The 19,567-nt window shown below is 40.7% G+C and overlaps 3 protein-coding genes across 4 annotated transcripts in view; 1 reads left to right on the forward strand and 2 right to left on the reverse strand.

The window, feature by feature from the left end:
• The window catches only part of ralgps2 (Ral GEF with PH domain and SH3 binding motif 2), a 75,874-nt gene extending 67,023 nt beyond the window's left edge, over window positions 1–8,851 (reverse strand). For both annotated transcript variants that reach the window (XM_080878396.1, XM_080878395.1), the window contains exon 1: window positions 8,525–8,851. The gene's annotated coding sequence lies outside the window, so the exon portion shown is untranslated. The remainder of the gene's footprint in view (window positions 1–8,524) is intronic.
• A 574-nt stretch (window positions 8,852–9,425) lies between these two features.
• Window positions 9,426–11,155, reverse strand: coa7 (cytochrome c oxidase assembly factor 7). The gene is made up of 3 exons (XM_080879100.1): window positions 10,784–11,155; window positions 10,542–10,682; window positions 9,426–10,059 (listed from the first exon to the last, which is right to left on the reverse strand). The coding sequence occupies exons 1-3, from the start codon at window positions 10,887–10,889 to the stop codon at window positions 9,614–9,616; spliced, it is 693 nt and encodes a 230-aa protein (XP_080735226.1). The 5' UTR covers window positions 10,890–11,155; the 3' UTR covers window positions 9,426–9,613.
• Window positions 11,156–11,231: 76 nt separating this feature from the next.
• zyg11 (zyg-11 family member, cell cycle regulator) lies at window positions 11,232–19,527 on the forward strand. The gene is made up of 18 exons (XM_080879098.1): window positions 11,232–11,663; window positions 11,749–11,914; window positions 12,183–12,394; window positions 12,479–12,796; window positions 12,943–13,056; window positions 13,162–13,278; window positions 13,362–13,502; window positions 13,775–13,951; window positions 15,828–15,892; window positions 16,126–16,225; window positions 16,330–16,380; window positions 16,503–16,664; window positions 16,853–16,900; window positions 17,005–17,202; window positions 17,297–17,349; window positions 18,111–18,208; window positions 18,309–18,509; window positions 18,581–19,527. Exons 1-17 carry the CDS (start codon window positions 11,640–11,642, stop codon window positions 18,497–18,499), a joined length of 2,235 nt encoding a protein of 744 aa, XP_080735224.1. The 5' UTR covers window positions 11,232–11,639; the 3' UTR covers window positions 18,500–18,509; window positions 18,581–19,527.
• The last annotated feature ends 40 nt before the right edge of the window (window positions 19,528–19,567 follow it).

A 19,567-nucleotide genomic window follows, 5' to 3' on the forward strand; every position in this document is an offset into this window, starting at 1 on the left:
GTTCAGTTTACATTTTCCCTGTCTCGTCAGTTCTAATTTGCCCCAGCTGTGTTTCCCTCCTGTGGTCCATTTCCTGATTGCTCCCTCTATGTATTTAAACCCTGTGTTTCAGTGTGTCATGGTCGCGATCTCCCCCGTGTTGTAAATAGTTTGGTGTTTTGTTGTAAATAAATAGTCTGTTGTAAATAGTTGTGAATGGGTTTGTCAATACTTTCGTCATGGGATATTTTCGTTTTGGGGATTTTGGTGGAGAGCCTTCGTGGTTTTATTTTCCTTATCTTTGTTTTTCTACGTTGCACCCCGGTTGCCTAGGCCGGGGTGTAACATGCCACAAAACCTTTCAGAATATCTTCAAAGATCTCTCACTTCCTCGTTTCTGAGCAGGAACACATGCCAATCCTCGTCCACTAACTCAGCAATTTTTCAACTAACATTCTGTCTTATTAAGATCGGACTCCTCAGGCTCAGCAAGCATTGCAAACCTGTTACTCTGCCCCGCCACCATCTTGACACTATGGTAGCTAATCCTATTTGTGAAACATGCCTATAATTAAAGTAATTCTGAATATTTTGTCCTACAGAATCATATTAACAGAAAACCCTGCTAATTGAAAGCTTTTGAAGAGCGAGATTATTTCCTTCAGGGTTACTCAAATGTAACCCAATTCCCAAATCATAAAATCACCAAAGAAATCTTCACATAATTATTTAAGCAGATCAGGGCTGCATTGCATTTCATTATGCATTTAGTCCTCCATTGTATTTTTTTTAGTTTGAATATTCAGGATATGCTACAACACAGAAGTTTTGAGAAAAAAAAAAAAAAAAAACTGTGGAAAAGCCTCATAACTCTTTTTCAAGTTAGCCTTTAAGACTAAGGCTTTTATTATAGGATGTCCCTGAACTCAGTTCAAGAGTTTATGACTCCAAATGCCTATAACCTGACACACCAACCCAGACCAACACCCATGAGTTTTGAAATAATGCTGGTCATGGAATAAAGAAGTGAAAAGGAAAATACAGCGGTGCATTTTTGCCTCTTCTCAATAGCTCAAAGTCACTTGCCGTTTAACATAATTTTGTGACTAACAAGCTGTTAAACTCCAACTAACACAAAACTCCATGTTTTTCCATTTTATCTGAAGTTTGATTATTTTTTGGCATTCAGAATGGATGATTTTTAGTGTAATACTGTCCACGATAATAGTACTATAAATATTTACACAGTACAAAAATGTCATATCACTGATATTGTGAGTGCAAGACCATGCGTTCATGTTCCCCAGTGCATGCAACAATGAAACAAGCCAAGGTGTGTCTCTGAGCCACAAGTCAGCCTGTGATGACGCATTAGTGCCTAAAAAGGGAGTGACTTCATCAACTTGCAACAAAGTATGATTTGCAAAAAAAAAAAAAAATTAAAATAATTACTATTCCCACTTGAGTTGGAAACAAAAAAAATGTGTTTTATCACTTAAGGCAAAATCACTATGAAGTACAACCAGGGCCTGAACTGGGAGATGCTAGGCGCTAATGATGTGCAACCCAAATGTAAACAAATGACTCAACTAAGAACCACTAGCTGCACTCACTTGCTGAGCTTTGTATGACAGGAAGAGCAAACAGTGGCTGGAAATTACTGATGCAGTTACATAGTGGAGGTGCAGGGCTTTAAGCAATTGGTTATTACAAGCTACCTTTGTTTTATGCTGCATGCACTAATACTGGAGCTGGTACTGGCACCCTGTTTCAATAGAATCACACTTCAAATTAGGAAGTGTGTCATCAGTGACAACAGCTCTCTGCAAAACACACTTGCTAATTTTGCTGACTACAAGCATCAATAAAATATTCTGTTTTTTTAAAACTGGCACAGTGTATACCCAGATTTTAAGGCTTGTCCTGCTAGTTTGGTATATGATGGACAACAACTATTGTACTAACAGAGTGTCTCAGGTGGCATTTGAACTCTGAATTTTTGTTCCTGTTCCTCCTATTTAGCTTATAGGAGCTAAAGCATTAATACATCCCTTAAATTTATGGAAGTAAATTCCCACAGATCAAGAGATAGACAAAAGGCACTGAAAACTTACCTCAAAAAGCAAAAGCCTGTCTGATTATTGATTCAACAGGTTGCACTTCAGATTTCTTATATTGTATTCCAACTGGCAAAAGCTAACTGGAAATACTGAAAAAGGCAACATCTTCAAAACTTTAAGCTGATAATTCAACACCTACAGCACTTACTTTGATGATTTCAGCTTTAGGGTGACTTATTAAAAATACGATCAACATACTCAAAGCATAGCAAAAGAGAGATGAAAGCATTTCAGCTCAGTCCCATACTAGAATGGTTTATGAGAACTAATATTGGGCCATTATATTGCTAAATCAATAGTCTGTGCCTCAAGAAAGGCCAGAATGAGTCTACATCCACATATGCACCGGTATTTTACTCAACATTGCTTTTTCAATGCATTTTAGCCTTCATCCACATATAAACAGCATATAGGATTTAGTGAAAACTAAGCTTTTGGAAAACTCCTGCCAGGATAAAGACCTTTGGAAATGTGCACTTTTTTTAACATTTAAAAACAAACAAACAAACAAAACGTTGTACGTATGGATGTACCCTTAAATATCCATGCAGTGCAAGATGGCACAAACAAATAGGACGATCGTCAGTTTAACATATTCAACACTGAATGCTGTGTCACAGCTGCAGTGATGCAGCAATCACAACGGGCAAGTCTCGACACTCTGGTGAAAACTTCTTTTACTGCAAAAAACTAATAAAGAAAAAAAAATTACCCGATTTCCTAAAAGCCCAAAGTTTAAAATGAGAGTTGTCTTTATATAATCATTATAGTCAAGTAACGGGTTAAAAATGTTAGTACTCAGCAGCACCATCAGTAAGACTCCAGCCGATTAGTAGCAGAGCTAAATTCAACTTTTTGTGGCCTGTTAAGTCTCATCTTCATAGCATAATATTTATTCATAGAAGGAAAAAGGATGAGCTTATTGTTTATTCAATTTCTAGCAATGTAAGGAGGCATACTGTAAGCAACAGTCAGCGTGCACCCCAGTGGACAAGCTATGGGATTTTTACATTACCAAGTGTCCACTTATGCCCTATGTTCTGTTTAAAACAAACAAACAGATAAATCTTCATATGATATACTCTGATACAGTTATATCTACGACAGACCGGTAAAATCAAAATCAATAAAATGAGTCACACTCAGCAACAATGGATGATAAGTGATAGACATGTTTACGAGCTTCATATTTAGAAAAGACATAAGCAAGCAGGAAGTGGAGGTGGTGAGGCAAGATAAATGAAAGTAATACAACATACAAGGTACTGTAAGTCTTGCTGCTTGATAACTGGAAGAATGAAATACAGGCTGACGAGGCAGAACTAAAATAGCGTCATGTCCACTCAAAACATGAAAGCATAGTGAAAGAGAAAGTGAGCAAAGTTACACAACTAAGAAGCAAGGCACTAGTAGTGTTGAGAGAGGGGTGGACACCAGCCTAGTCTTTCATGTGTTAGCCACTCCCATGAGTGGTTAAATCTCAAGGTCTCTAGCAGCTGCTCGGCCTATTGTACCGTGTGTTTAGCGGGGTGTGTATGTGAGAGATACAACCACCAGCCAGTTTCCGTTTCAATACTGCCTGTGTCCGCCGGCCCCCAGTGGCCTCTACTTCTCCTAAACAAGAGCTGTGATTACAACAGAGCAGGAACCACATGGCAAACACACTCATAACAATAAGAGACACTTTTACATGACTTCCTCAAAATTTGTTCGGTATACAGCAAAGGGAGAAAATATAGAGTCACGTTGCTCAATCCTACGCAGTGAAACACGGTGCCTGCCTCTGAGATTCTGCATGCATTATCCTCGTCTCTTATCTTCTTCTCGCTCTGTGATGTACGCAGGCAACTAGTCAGGCTCTAGCCAAGCTCATATCCACAACACCCACTTCATCAACTAACTGCCAGTAACATTCGAAACACCTCGTGCATAGAAAAGTTTATCAAAAACACAATATATTATTATCAGTGTTCCAAAACTCCTTGTCAAGCACAACGACCTGTTATATAACTCCCAGTAGTAGCACAGATCTTTGGTGGCTTTGTGGTAGGGCTGCTCAATTAATCGAATTTTAATCACGATTACGATCTGGGCTTTCAACGATCATTAAAAATGACTGAGCCGATTATTAGCCCCTCCCTAATTTATCCGCGACACCTTAAAGGCCGGTCCGTGAAAATATTGTCGGGCATAAACCGTCCGTGGCGCAAAAAAGGTTGGAGACCGCTGATTAAGAGGACCCGAGGGAAGCTCGGAAAGCTAAGCAGAAGTTATTTGGAGAGGAGAGTGACTGCTGTTGGTTGAAAAGAGAGTTTAAAAAAAAAAAAACTTCAGTGGTGTTGCACACTATTTTATATTATTTTTTTAAAGTCATTGTTAACCCTTTAAAGCCGGTCAGAGCTGCACGCTCCGTTTTGCGTAACTACTGTTAAATCCCTGTAGAACCTGAACCGTGTAAGCTAGCGCAATAATTTGTTTTGCATATGAAACCGGAGGAGTTGTACTTACATCTGATGCCATCAGCTTGTCCTCGGTCACGGTTTCGTTCCACATATAGCTTTGCAAAAATTGCATAAAAAGCGCTTGCAGGAACAAAAACATAATATTCCAGAAACACGCTTTGCCGATCCATCAGCTGTTCGTAACACTTCCCACAGTGAAATGATGCACATGCTGTTTTCTTTGCAAATTTGCATCATAGGATTGTTTTTTGTTTTTCCTGCAGTATATAAAAATTGCTGTATCTCCAAAATAAAACTATGAAGACACTCAAAATAAATTTCCTGTTGTTGTAAACTATTTTTTGCAACTTTATTGTATTTAAAGTTTTGAGGGATAAGCCTCTTAAATTTCTCCAAGTAGAAATATATGTAAACAAAACAAAAGCGATTTTCAATTTTTTTTGTAGTTTATTGCACTTTTTTGCAATTTATGTAATTACTATGGACTTAATGCATACATATTATTAAAATATGGGCTATAACAGTTGTATTGATGTATAGCAACTTGAAATGCTCCCACAAATGGCACTACAGCATGTAAAAAAAAATAATATAAGCTCTGGTGGACTTGGTTCTATAGTAGGTCTTAAAGGGTTAAATAAATATCGTCAAATAATCGTGATCTCAATTTCAGTGAAAATAATCGTGATTATCATTTTTGCCATAATCGAGCAGCCCTACTTTGTGGCGTCTGCATGCAATGCAGAAAATGAACACGCACATAACCAAATTTGTACTTGCAGTGACGGTGCCAGGGCTGGGGAGGCATCAGAGGAAGAGTGTGACGACATGTGACTTCGCAGTTCCATCTGCGCTGAATGGATGTGCCAGACACACGCATAAAGTTACCCTGGCAACTGAGCAACAGCACTGGTTGGAGGTCAGAGAGAGAAAAGGAGAGATGCAGACCAAAACGCTCCTAGAATATGTAGAAGGAGCCCACAAACCGACTGCTTATTCATTTAGAAAGCTGCACTTTGCATTTTCTTACACAGACGCATGCAGGCTGTGTCTAGGAACGTTACACATAAACAGCAGCCAACGTGACGCAACGTAGAGCAGAGACACACAATCTGAGAAAGACCAGGGGTTACACTTGATGACGCAAAAGCTCTACAATGCTTATCCCTTTCTCCTGTAAACACACGGCTCCGATTCTGAGAGGGGAGTTTTATTTCACTCACACAGATGTAATCTCCGACTAATCACATTTGCAAGCCTTGGACGGAGCAGTTACGCTGCAGTGCTGAACAGATGGGCCCACGTAGATGAAGCATTTCTGGGATTAGCCTGGCCCAGACGGCGGAGGTGGCATGTAGAGTTACCAAGGGACAGTTTCTAAAAAAAATAGCTGGGGCTCAAATTACATTACAGAGAGTCACTGAATATCAGTGATTGTAAATGGAAGTGTATGTGATGATGTTAAAATCCTCAGTATAACTGATTTTCTCGCTCAGACTGTAAAGGCACTTTGTTTAAATTTTTGGAATACAGCTTGCTAATGCACAAGATTAAGTGGAATATATAAACTGAAACCAACATGATATTTTTGTATACAGACAGGAAGACACAAAGAATCAGATTGACCACTAAGAAAGAAAGAAAGACTCCCAATAATCATTAAATACAGCATTTGTAAATAGGGTTGCAGATGGGAGTTGTGTTCCTCTGGACTAATGCAAAGCTCCATGTAAGGTAGAATAGTAGAGCAACTGTATTTTATTGGATTACATTCCTAAGCCCTAGGGATGCACGGATTGTGAAATTCTGGACTGACACCAATGATTAAAACATTTCAGCCGTTAGGCTGTGCAGATACAGATTTTGTTAGTTTGCATTGTTTTTGTAATGATTCATTCTGACTTCTTGTGCCAAAGAAATTTATCTTTATTATAAAATTAAATAAATAACTGTCAGGCCTTGATTACATTATCTTGGATCAATTCATTTAAATTTATTAAACTGGACCCCAGATACAAACAAAAGAAGAACACAAGCCACTGCCATCAGTGAATGTAATATCGGGGTGTTTGCTACATATATAACATTTTTTTAAAAAGAAAAAAAAAATATCTCCCCGTCACAGAGAATTTGCCCTTCAACTAAAGGGAAAATCACCAGGTCTATAATAATAATAATAATAATAATGATATATTGGTTAGAAATATGTCAAGGTTTATGTTGAGTTTACTCAACATTAAAATACATTTAAGGTTTTCAAATGGTTAAAAGAAAAAACAAAAAAACAAAAACAAAACAAAACAGGAAATACTTAGATTTCTGTTAAGTAAGGTAACAGACTTTTTGCATACAAACTCATGCTCACACACATAGCCAGCTGCCCCCCACCCCCACTCCAAAAGGGCTGGTTTGAGCCATGAAAATCCCTTTTACTTATAGGCCGATGGCAGTCAAGACAAACACAATCCTACTAAGCCCAACATTTAAGAGGAGCTGACTAAATGATTCAGATGCACCCTTCAAACACACAAGACTACTGTCTTGAAGACTAAACTTTCACTGTTCTCAATGCTTCCCCTTTCTTTACTTTGAATTAAAATGAAGTTAAAAACCAAAAAGAATTCCAAGCAGTTTCTTTCTTTGACATTTGGAAGTCTGAGGATTTCTGGCATTTGGAAGGAAATAGTTTTCCAAATGCCAAAGTTTTCTCTTCCTTTAGGCTCAACATTAACTGTAAGTACTCAGTGACTATGGTCTTGGAACTGGCATGACTGCCACAGTAATACTACCCAATGGATAAAAAACCTTCTGCATATATTTAACTGTTACAAAGGGCTAAGGCAAACAGGACTGTCAGTCATTTCTCCATAATGCGACACTGCAGCACTGTAAAGGCATGCTAGTCATGTGCGTGAACCAGTAACCTCGGGGTCATATGTTAAGTGTTGGGAACAGCAGCCTCACACAGCCACACCAAATATCATATGGAACATTCCTTAGAGTCCTTTAAAACAGGGCGAGAGAGGCGAGCAACAGCAAAGGGTCACAGAGGACGCTCACAAAGACTGTGCTGCACAGGACTGAGCAGAGGGAGTGGAAGATAAGATGTAACTGCTTGATTTAAACCTCCTACCAACTGCACTTCCAAAATTTCCGATCAGTGAGGTTGAGAATCCCTGGTTGCCCCCTTTTCTCCAAATAACCTTCCTGTTCTTCTTTTGTGGTTATTCTTAAACTAAGACATGCTTTAGAAAAGACGAGATAGACGTTGCTTGTGCACTGTATTGTTTGTGGGTGAACCCACACCACACCCAAAGCACTCCCCAGAGGGGTGCTTTGCAGGGGGTTCACCGCCAATGAGCCATCCCGAGCAGAGAGCCTGCAGTGGCCCGTGGCTGCTAAGTAAGCTGTGCTGGTTTAGCAGCACAAACGGGTCGACATAAACTCCCTGCCCCGACACAGAAAGTCAGATACACTAATCGCTAACTACCTAGCTCCCCCCACTCTTCTCAAAGGTTTCCATGTGAATTAGCATGATGCATTTACTGTCAACTAGCTTGCACGTTGATCTATTGTTAGCCTCACATCAAACTCCTTGGTACTGCTTCTTGATGTGTGTATTTATGTGTGCGGTGGGGCGACCTGTACATTCACGTGAGTGGATGGGATAAGAATATAATAGCTAAAATACAATGCTGCACCCAGCTACAGAGTCTGCGTTACAAAAAAAAGACGACCAGCCTCACTCGCGCTTTGCTCCAGTATCTCCGCGTCCGCTCCTCGCGATGGATGCCGATTTACTTTGATAAGCAGCCTGCATTTTAAAACAAACACACCCAAACCGCTCGTCAAGCTTGCCGCTACGTTAGCTAGCTATCGCGACGGATGGGAAGGGATTTCTTTGCAATTGTGTCGCTAACGATGGCAAACTTTGTCCCGTCGTGTTCTGTAACTGTAACTCACCGAAGTGCGCCGTTTTGCTCTTTCTTCTTCTGGTATTCCAGCGGGCACATCAGCGGAAAGCAGGCTGCTAACCGTTTTTGTTAGGCTAACACTCCCGGACACGACGATGCGCCTCGCAACAGCTGTGTTCTGTTTTGAATGAGGGCTGAGGAGGAGAGGAGACGCCGCTAACGGGCGGAGCTTCCCGGGTGCACAGCGGGCCGATCTGCCCTTTATCCTCTGCAGTAGCTCGTAATGTACGGAGACCTTTTGCTACTGTTTATATCATCCGCAGGTTGTCAATGCACTGCCAGTTAAAGGCTTGGCAGATGGGATTCGCACAGCCCGCCCTCTATTGTAGTGCCGGACTTCTGTTTGAAGGGCTGGTTGGCTTCAAAAGGGCTAAAAGTTCATGGGTTCTCCTCTGACTCCCTCTTGTGGACAAGACACCATTGTGCTTTTCAAAATTGTTGAGAAGACTATTTTTTCACCCTAGTTATAGTGTTTGTGTCCCCACAGTGGAAATGGCGCATTTTATGCGATACAACTGGAGTTAGTGATGACTTCTCAGCAGTTTTCACACTTTGTGATGGCATCTGGGCAGGTTGAATTAGACCCTTTAGTGGGGCAGTTTTGGCCCAGGCCACATGTTTCACGTCTCTGCTTAGTATAGTATAAGCTTAATATAAAATCTCCAAAGCAGCACTAAAACTAGGTGTGAAATAACAAAAAAAAAATTAGACTTTTGGGGAAAAGGAAAACTAATTGAAATGATATTAATGATATAACTAAAATAAAGTGATCTAAACCTTTTTTATCTGATGGGTATATTTGTTTCAAACTGTATAGGCTCATGTGTAGTCATTTATACACCACAAATCACAGAAACATGGGGGGGGGGGAATCAACACTTGCACAGAAATGAGATGAATGTACCATTTTTTATTTTTTTTTGCAAATGTTTTGAATGTATTGATGCACTTAATCATGTTTTTAAAAATAATAGACATTATCTTCAATCTTTGAACCCTGTGAACGAGGTGGGTTTATTCAAACAAACTATCTAACAAATAATCTAAACCAAAACAACGATAATTCAACAAAAGTGTGCTACTCCCCAAACTTAAGCTGCCTTTCCTTTTCTATACCATGCAGCTCCCTCGCTCGATTTTTCAGCTCCTCTGCTTTCTTTTCATCCTTTTCTGTACCATCCCCAAGTCTGTACATGCGACTTGCATTGGCACAGCCCCACACGTGTCCCAGCTCACAAGCCCTGTTAGCGTATTTTAGAGCGAGAGCCATATCTGATGCCAGCCCTTTGGAATTGCCCTCAATGAACAAAGCGCTGAGGTTAAAGCAGGAAGGAGCGAATCCACCTGCGCAGGCCTTCTCATAGTACTGCCGAGCTGCTTTCAGGTCAGGTCCTCCTTCCATAGCTTGTCCGTCATGGGCTAAAAGACCAACATTATGGCAAGCGTCTACAGACTTCTTTCCTCCAGAATTGCAGGAGTGCAGAAAACAAGAGTAGGCTGCTTTTAGACACTGGGTGACTCCACCTGGTGGAGAAAAAAAAAAGATTAGGGGACTGACTTAGAATTTTGTAATGGCATTACTTAAGTAGAAGTAACCTTAGAGGTCATTCATGCTAGCAACAAGCTGCAAAATGTATCAAAGGATCAAAATTACAAGTAGTACTTAAATGACTGGTGATAATATGTGCACTATATTATGCACAGTTGCTTCAATAAGTCATCGCTTCAGAAGCTTATCCTGGAAACTTTTCAGCTTTTACAGTTGTGCTGACACAAAATACTGTGACAGCTAAAGGAACCACGGACCAGTTAGGCTTACTGGTTGCCCTTTCATGAGCTTTTCTTATAAAATCTTAATTTGAATAAAATAAAATGGCACAATATTTCGATTTCACATTGAAATGTAGTAGGGTAGATATAAAAGTCTAACAGAAACTCAAAGCCTTCAGTATAGTGTTTAGTATTTAACACTTCAGAAAAGATAAATAAGGAGGTTAAATATCCACCTTTGCCGGTGACGTGGTAAGCACCGAGTTTATAGCAGCTCTCTCCATGCCCATGCGTCTCACAGTTATGTTTGAGCACTTGTGCTGCAGAATCGTAGTTCTTCTTGACCCCTTCCAAGTAGTCAGCGAGCCTTTGGCACCCTAAAAGCATGAAACAGGGGGCAAAGAGTGAGGAAAACAGAACTGCATAACTACCATGTGTTTCAGCACCACCGATCTGTGAACAGCTCAGAAACTTCTACCTTCAGGATCTTTCTCATTGTAGCACTGAAAGCTGTACTCCACGCCTAAATTATCCAAAAACTGCTTCACTTCCTTCTCGTCTTCAAAATTTATAAGTCCAGCCATTTCTCCGCTTTACTTGAACTAGTTTCACCTCTGCAACAATCACATGTGCTCAGCTCCTCACGGCGTCCACCGCTGCTGCTTGACCTTGATGACTGACTTTGATATGCGATGCTGAAAAAGTTCTTCCCAAAACGCAAAGGTCTGTCTGGATGCTTGCCGCTATATGTGAAGTCATTATATGAGCAAAGTGTGCTTGATGGTATAATAGTGTCCCTTTGAAAAGCAGATGGACGCGGTCACGTTTGTCTTCGGCTGTTCGCTTCCTGGTTTTGTAACCCTTCCTTGCGGGCTTCCGTAGTCCAGCCTCCCTTCGTTAATGTACTTCCGGTGCTATGACCTTTGTTTACTGTCTGTCTAGTCGCTCTAGTTAAAAATAGATCCAACTGCTCACAGTGGAAATTACATGCCAAACAGGTTTCTAGGTTCAGTCTTTCGGTCGCTTCAGCAGCTGGTCGACATGAATTCCCCCTCATTCGTAAGCTTTCGACGTTTTTGCTCGCCTGGTGATTTTCTACCACCGAGACACCAAGTGAGCTAGCTAGCTGGCTCTCTGTTAAGCTCCGTTGTGTTCGTGCGTCGTCACGTTCTCCTGGTACCTCTTAGAGTGATCAGCAGCTCCTCAGACTCTCACACAGGTGGACACTGTAAATTGAAAGGGAAAGAGGTGTCCGAGACGACGAGCAGGCTGGTTATATAATCACAAGTCTCGGTTGTACAAGCTAAAATATATTTTCTTTTAAAGCCTTTGCCATGGCCTGCAGTTTCCTAAACACGGTAAGTCTCAGGTGATTTATTTGCTTTGACAGTTGTAGAAAATTGTACTCGGTGCATCCACATCAACACACCTCTTGGTTTTCAGGAGGAGGCGTCTCCAGCGGCTCTGACAGACCTGTGCCTCACCTATGTGAGCCAAAACCTGGAGTGTTTCTGCGTGAAGCGCCCTGATGGCTCCTTCTGTTTCAGGGAGGCTGTACTCTTCCCGCAGGAGCTGGCAGACCAGCTCCTGGCCAAAATGGCCACTGAAGGTAAACCTTTAAAGACGTTTACGAATAGTCCAGAGTATTGCTGCAGCCTAGCGCTCTAGTTTCTACACACATACATTATTCATTGGATCATAAAAGGTCACCATGATACTCATGAGGATGAAAAATCTTAACTTGCACTTGGGGGAAATATTTGAAGTGAAAGCCACTTCAAACTGATGGCCAGTAAACTAAATCCTTGCCCTGGGTAAAAAGCCAGTGTTGTTTAAGGTTGTGCTTGATTCCGAAAGATAAATTCACTCTGCTATAGGTCTGCTGAACGACAGCACAGTGGGTGTGTTTCGGAACTGTGAATACTTGCGGTTGAGACGGGCCTGCATCCGTACTGCACGGATCTCTGCAGAGGCCTTCCAGAAAGCCCTGTGCCCTCACAGATTGCTGGAGTTGGATGCTGCCCGGGTCAATGCAGACCTTACCATTCCTGATATCCTGCAGGGGCTGGCCACTAATAAATATTGTCAGGTAATATGAGAGTGTGTCAGTTTTTTGTGGATAACTGCCCTTTCTTTCCACTGTATGAAAGTAATTTAAACTTTCTCCCTGCAGGAGTCCCTTCAGCGACTTGTCCTTACAGGCCTCACCATGTCCTCTCTGGAGGAACCAATCTGGTATCGCTTCAGTGCCCTCCAGGGCTTGCGTTCCCTCTCTCTAGCTAATGTAGACTTCTACGACTCTGGGCTAGGCGATGTGTGTTCCCTGCCTCGGCTGGAGAGCCTCGATCTTTCTAATACTTCAGTCACAAACCTGAGCCCGCTGCTGGGCCTGAAGGAGCGGCTGCGCTCACTGACACTGCATCAGTTGAAAAGGCTGGAGATGAGCACTGCTCAGCTGCTGGGAGTCATAGGCCAGTTGAATGTATTGCAGGTTAGTGGTTTGATTGTGTGTCTAGTATTAAACCTGTTTCTCTGTTTTTGTTTTGGTTTTTTTTCAAAAACATTTTAAGAAAACTCCATCTCTGAGGTTTTATAAGCCATGCCTGTTTGTGTGTGTGTAAACCTTTGCACATGCAGCACCTGGACATTAGTGATGATAAACAATTTACCTCTGACGTGGCTCGTCAACTTCTCGGACAGCCAGGGATTCTGCCCGCCCTTGTTTCCTTAGATGTCTCAGGGAGGAAACAGGTGTGTTCATCTGCTTTAATATTTTTATTTGTTTCTTGGTTAAACCGCAGTCAAAGCACACATATTTTAAAGTCGAGTAATTTCTTATATCTGTGAATGTTACAGGTGACAGATGCAGCTGTTAAGGCATTTGTTGAAGAGAGGCCAGGAATGACCTTTGTGGGACTTCTGGCCACAGATGCTGGTTTTTCAGACTTCCTATCAGGAGAAGGAAATCTAAAGGTAGGTATAGAATGATCATAAATGGGCACTAAACAAAAAGTGAAAACATCAGGTTTGCTCAAGTATCTTCTGTGTGCCATCAGGTGACTGGAGAAGCTAATGAGACTCAGATCTGTGAGGCACTGCGGCGCTACAGTGAGAGAGAAGGTTTTGTGAGAGAAGCTCTCTTTCATCTGTTTAGCCTCACTCATGTCATGGAGAAGCCAAGGCCTGACATCCTAAAGGTAAACACATTATCCTTGAACCTATTAAGTTATTATTTTACTTAATCTTTAAAAGAAATTATAGCATCATATCATGGTTAAGTAGTGCACATAATGTCTTAATCTTAATTGGTCCCTTTGTCAGCCACAGATATCCTCCTTAAGTGAAGAAGCACTATACTACCATTGTATCTCTGCACAGTTTAGTTACTCATCATTCTCGACTTCCTGTTTCTTGAATTTTTTTTCTTCCTCTTTCTGTGTTTTTTTTTTTTTTTTTTTTTTTTAAATAGCTGGTAGTTTTGGGAATGAAGAATCATCCGTCCACTCTGAATGTCCAGCTAGCTGCGAGCGCCTGTGTGTTCAACCTGACGAAGCAGGACCTGGCAGCAGGGATGCCAGTTCGACTGTTGAGCACCGTCACTCAGCTTCTACTGGAAGCCATGAGGACTTTCCCCAACCACCAGCAGGTAGCTTCATGCCTGGCTGCTTTTGCTCATTCCCAATAAACAGTTAGTTTATAACATAGATTTTATTTAGCAGGTTGCAATTGACTGATACAGTTTACCTGCACAGAGAATTCTTCTTTCTTCTTCTTCTTCTTCTTCTTCTTCTCTTTTTTTGTCCATTATGTCACAGTTTCTCAGAAAATAGCTCTTTGCATGTTATAATGGCATTCACTGACACAATTTTCCTTTCACACATTAGTGGATTTCTTGATTTTAAATGTGTGGGTTTTGTAACTCGTAACATAGAGGATGAAATGGTCATTTACCAAAAAAATAACAGCTAATAAGGATAAATTGGAAATTATAATTATAGATTATAAATCTTTTTAAAGGGCACAAAGTTTTTCCATTTTAAAAGCATCAAGATTGTCGTTGCTCTACATGGATTTTATAGCCAATTTTTTTTCTTTTTGTTGCCTGTTTATACAGTAGACATTATTACATTCACTCTCACAACCTGATTCTGCATACATTAATAATAAATCAAACTTGGTCAACTAAGTTGTCAGATAGATGTGTTAAACAAAAGTAAGAAATCAAGTTTAAAGGCAAGCACAGTTTTAGTCCAGTATTCTTGAGGGTAGTGGCAGGAGCGTGTCAGCTTTGGAGAACACTGTGTTAGCTGGGTCGTTTGGTAACGCCTGTGAGTGTTGCGACAATATGAAATTTAGAAAGATTTGAGGAACTTCCCACAACCACAATAAGTAGTTTCCCTTTTTTTTTACAAAACACAAGTAAATAGTGCACTGCGTAACGTTATGTTTGTTTGTTCCTCAGTAACAAGATTTCCAAATCAATACAGCCTGGAATGGAAACAAATGCAGGGATCTGGTCACAAGTAGAAATGAACCATTATAGGAAGTGACGTGCACAGCTGGATATTGGACAAAAGGATTTGTTAAGCGATACACATTTTATTCTAAAATTATGGGGGAAACGTGCTTTGTGCGATAACTGTTCAGTGTTGTGATGATGTACAGTTGAGGTTGTGTTGTGTTTTAGCCACATGCTGAATAGGCAGTTTTTATAGATAGATGGATACTTTATCTATAGAAGCATAATAAAAAATAAAAATGAGTCCACAGTAAATAAACAACACAGTTAAAGTGCCACAGGTGCATAGTGAGTAGAACTTATGCTGTGTGATAGTACAAGAAATGTTGCTCTTATATAAAAAAAAAATAAAAATAAAAATGGGGTAATTAAAGAATAGTAAAGTAAGACTTAGATTGTGTGAGAGAGTGGTTCAAATTACAATAATAAATAATATCTACACTATAATTCTTAGAAATATGATTTGAACGTTACTTCTTGTGTTTTTATGTCAAACATTTCCTCTGTTGGATGTTTCAGACAAGGGACAAATATCCCTTGAAAGGTTGTGATGGGAATCCAGCATTTTAAAAAAACAAATATCTGTATCCATCCACTGTGGTGACCTTTTATAAATAAGGGAGTGTCCAAAAGAACCTTTGTTAGTTCTGTTGTTTTTCACTGTGTATTTTCCCCATGTCGTCCACTAAAGAGACTGTCCACAAAGTCAAGAGGAAAAAAAAAAAGGATTTAGCATATGCTTTCTAAACTAGCTCACATGTTTGCATGCGGAATTAATGTTTCTCCTATTGTTGTAAGCTTGAAAATGCAGTTTATCTGTGAGCACTGTTATTTATTCATTTTCCATTATATTTTCCTGCACAGGCTCTAAGTCAGATATAATATTTAACCAGCCTATTGTGACTAAACAGAACTGATAAGAAGATAAAAACATAGGAGCAGCAGGAGCAGCAGTCTGATAGCTTTTAGGTTCTGCAATCATGGCTGTTTTCTCTTTTTATAGTTGCAGAAAAACTGCTTGCTGTCTCTGTGCAGTGATCGCATTTTGCAAGAAGTTCCATTCAACAGGTGGGAAACACCACATTTGTTGTGTAAATATTGATCATTTTGTTATTAGTTTTTTTTTTTTTTTTTTTTTTTTTAATTTTTTAATTTTCATTTTTTTTAAAGGTTGTCAAAGATTTTAACTATAAACATGCCAAAATGTGATCAAAGTTAATTCGTAATTCTCGGTTTGTGACGTAACACATTTTCAGTAAAGGTAGAATTTAAAATGCTCTGCTTCCTTTTACTGTTTAAAGGTTTGAAGCTGCCAAACTGGTCATGCAGTGGCTTTGCAACCACGAAGATCAAAACATGCAGAGGATGGCTGTGGCAATCATTTCCATACTCGCTGCTAAGGTACATTTGGTGTTGTATTAGTACCACATATGCGGTTATTCATGCATTGAAAGTACATCTGTAGGGTATTTTCTTTGAGTGCTGCAACATTTGCTTTTTTGCAGTTATCCACAGAGCAGACGGCCCAGCTGGGAGCAGAGCTGTTTATCGTGAAAGTATGTTTTGAGTTGTTCTTTTGTTGTTGTTGTTTTTTAATCTTGGATGACTTTCATCTGCCTTTACTCATTTATCGAAAAAAGGCTGATTTTCAGTACAATGCATTCTCTCTGCCCTGCAGCAACTGCTCCACATCGTGCGTCAGAAGGCAACTCAGGGCGTGGTGGATGCCACCCTCAAATTTACACTGAGTGCACTCTGGAACCTCACTGATGAATCGCCAACAACCTGCCGCCATTTTATCGAAAACCAGGGGCTAGATCTCTTCATTAAAGTTCTAGAGGTACATGGAAATTATGTGAACATGTAAAGAAAACAGGCAATGCTACATACAGAACAAATTTAAGCAGATTTCTATAGGAATTCATCATCACACTTAATGATGTGTTCCTCCGTATAAGTACACATGGCTTCGGGGCAAGATGACTCACTGTTGTTTTTATCCCTACCTCCCCCTCTCTTTATCTGCAGTCGTTCCCCAATGAATCTTCTATTCAGCAGAAGGTTCTCGGGCTTTTGGTGAGTTTACTTCTCTTTTTTTCATCCCGAAGCTAAACTGAATCTGGAATGCGTTAACAAAATTAAGGAATCATTATTCCCTGCTCGCCTTTTGATTGTTGTAGAACAACATAGCAGAGGTTGGGGAGCTGCATGGAGAGCTCATGGTGCAGGGGTTTCTGGACCACATCAGCAGTCTGCTGCACAGCCCGGAAGTGGAGGTCAGCTACTTCGCTGCAGGCATCCTTGCACATCTGACGTCACGAGGAAAAGAGGCCTGGGCGCTCAGCCCCAGTCTTCGGTCCTCACTGCTTGAGCAATTGGTAGGAATAAGCAAGCTTAATGAGAACTCTTGTGCATAAATACAGTTATTGGAAATGTTGGTTTTTAGCGTGATGCGTTTGTGTGTCTGTGCAGCATGCTGTCATTATGAAGTGGCCCCCGCCAGAGTGTGAAATGGTGGCCTACAGGTGAGATACAGCTTCTATTCAATAATGATGGAGTATTATAAAAAGGATGCCAAAACAGGAAACCTTCTTGCCGAGAGGCGACTATGCTAACTATTGTGTCAGCAAAATCTCAAATTTATAGATCTCAGAGCCAAATCTTCCAAACCTCATGTTAATACGTTACATTCAGTTCAATGTTTTGTTTTTTGTTTTTCCTTAATGTATTTGGAGACAAATCCTGTAATCTCAGGGCACCTAATATTATAACGCCAAGACCCTACAAACCAATAAATTGAAGCATTTGATGACAGTGGGGGGGAAACCGCCTTTAAACTCTAAAAGACCTCTAGTAGAATCGGGCATCCTTTATCCTGAGACAGACAAAATAGATTAAAAAAAAAAGGTGCACACAGAGATGATAAATTACAAACAAGGTAAAGCACAAAACTGTAAGCAAGTGTAAGCAAAATTAAATGGCAATAGTCATAGTGACATTTCAGTATAATGTGGGTTTAATGTAAGACATTAGGGACAAGTGCGTAGTACATCCCAGCCTCCAGAGTCTAGCATAACAAAGGAATGGTTCAGGGTCACCTGATCCAGTCCTAACCATAGTGTTTATCAAAAATGAGCATTTTAAGCTTGATCTTAAATTACAGATGGTGCCCGTCTCTCCCACTTTTGAGTAGCTGGTTCTACCTGTAAGGGACGCGATGGCTGAAGGCTCTGCTTCCCATTTTAATCCCGTCACACAATAATTGTCATTTTCTTCCCTTCTTTAGGTCATTTAACCCCTTCTTTCCCCTACTGGAGTGTTTTCACACCCCTGGTGTCCAGCTGTGGGCAGCCTGGGCAATGCAACATGTCTGTAGCAAGAACGGTGAGACACAGATCCATGCAAAAATAAAACCAAAGGTTATTCTAGCTTAATGTGATGCCTCACCTACTCAAACCTCTTGTGGATACTTCTGTGTGTGCAGCTTCTCGCTATTGCAGCATGTTGTTGGAGGAGGGTGGTCTGCAGCAGCTGGAGCATGTTCACAAACACCCACAGACCCACAGAGACGTCAAACTGCTGGCTGGGAGCATACTAGAGAGCCTACAGCGCCACAGAGCTCGCACCGGCCAGCCACTACACACACACACAAGTCGCCGCCCACCGCCGCAGTAACCTCACAGAGGTAAGGCATGATCAGCAGCTAGCTCACCCTCGCAGAGGTTGAAGATTGATTATGCTTTCATTCTCTTTCAGAAAATCCGAATCTCTGGTGAAGAAGAGGAAATTAAGCTGGGTCCCACCGTGGATGGGAGGTGGTGGTCACGTGTGTGTTTGTGTGTGTGAGAATATATCTCACACACAAACATGGACTTACAAGAATCTCTAAAAATGTAAACTGAATTAAGGACAGAGGCATTGCAGTTCTTTGCACAGAGTAACCTTATTTATTTTCTCGCTTTTTTCTCTTTAAAAAACCATTTCTCTGTGTGCTTATCAAAAAATAAGAAAAAAGTAAATTATGATAAACTGTCTGTCACTAGAGCTCAAATCAAATCATGAATTTGTGTTTGGGCCTTTTTCAGTCAGCTTTTGGTATCAAGAGGAATTGTTTTTTGTTGTTTTTTTAACCCGAAATATGTCAGTGCACACTTACAAATCTCAGTTTGGGAATAATTCCCCAAAGCTCAACTGAGGACCGATACCCTGATACCCTCATATGTTACAGAGTACTATGGATGTCTGAACTGGTTGATTAGCTCTTAAATTTACGCATGCCATCGCCCTGAGCTCAAGCATGGGGGTTAGGGTTTGTCTGAATGCTTATACTGTTCGTTTTAGGAATGCCTGCTTGTTTGTTTATGGCAGTGCTCAGTTCACTGAAACCCCCGCCTCTGGGTCTGCAATACTACTGCTGCTCTACTCGTCATTTAGTTATTTATCAGCTAACGCCTTTGATTTGATGTGACAGGACGCTTGCCGAGGGTGTATTCAGTGGGTTCGGGCGTTCCAAACATTCAAACACGATAAACTAAATTATAGAGAAATCATCTTTTTGAGAAACTCGATTGCATTTTTTTTTTCTTTAAATTTTCTAAACATTGGGGAGCCCTAAATCCATCCGCTTGGTGGCAGAGCCAGCAGTGCAGAAAGCTCACGAGGACAATTTACATGATAAGCTGAGTACTACAGTCACATGTGTCTGTTTACGTCCAAATATACTTTCCTGGACACAAATGGCAA

This window comes from Rhamphochromis sp. 'chilingali', assembly GCF_963969265.1.
Source record: "Rhamphochromis sp. 'chilingali' genome assembly, chromosome: 3".
NCBI lineage: Eukaryota > Metazoa > Chordata > Actinopteri > Cichliformes > Cichlidae > Rhamphochromis > Rhamphochromis sp. 'chilingali'.

What these genes read in the sequence shown, in the direction of transcription:
- zyg11 (XM_080879098.1), top strand. Translation starts at nt 11,640, where the DNA reads ATGGCCTGCAGTTTCCTAAACACG. An exon ending in GGCCAAAATGGCCACTGAAG is followed by an intron (nt 11,915 to 12,182) that starts GTAAACCTTTAA and finishes ACTCTGCTATAG; the next exon opens with GTCTGCTGAACGACAGCACA. An exon ending in CTTTCCCCAACCACCAGCAG is followed by an intron (nt 13,952 to 15,827) that starts GTAGCTTCATGC and finishes CTCTTTTTATAG; the next exon opens with TTGCAGAAAAACTGCTTGCT.
- coa7 (XM_080879100.1), bottom strand. Translation starts at nt 10,889, where the DNA reads ATGGCTGGACTTATAAATTTTGAAGACGAGAAGGAAGTGAAGCAGTTT. An exon ending in CAATGAGAAAGATCCTGAAG is followed by an intron (nt 10,683 to 10,783) that starts GTAGAAGTTTCT and finishes TCATGCTTTTAG; the next exon opens with GGTGCCAAAGGCTCGCTGAC. An exon ending in TTACCACGTCACCGGCAAAG is followed by an intron (nt 10,060 to 10,541) that starts GTGGATATTTAA and finishes TTTCTCCACCAG; the next exon opens with GTGGAGTCACCCAGTGTCTA.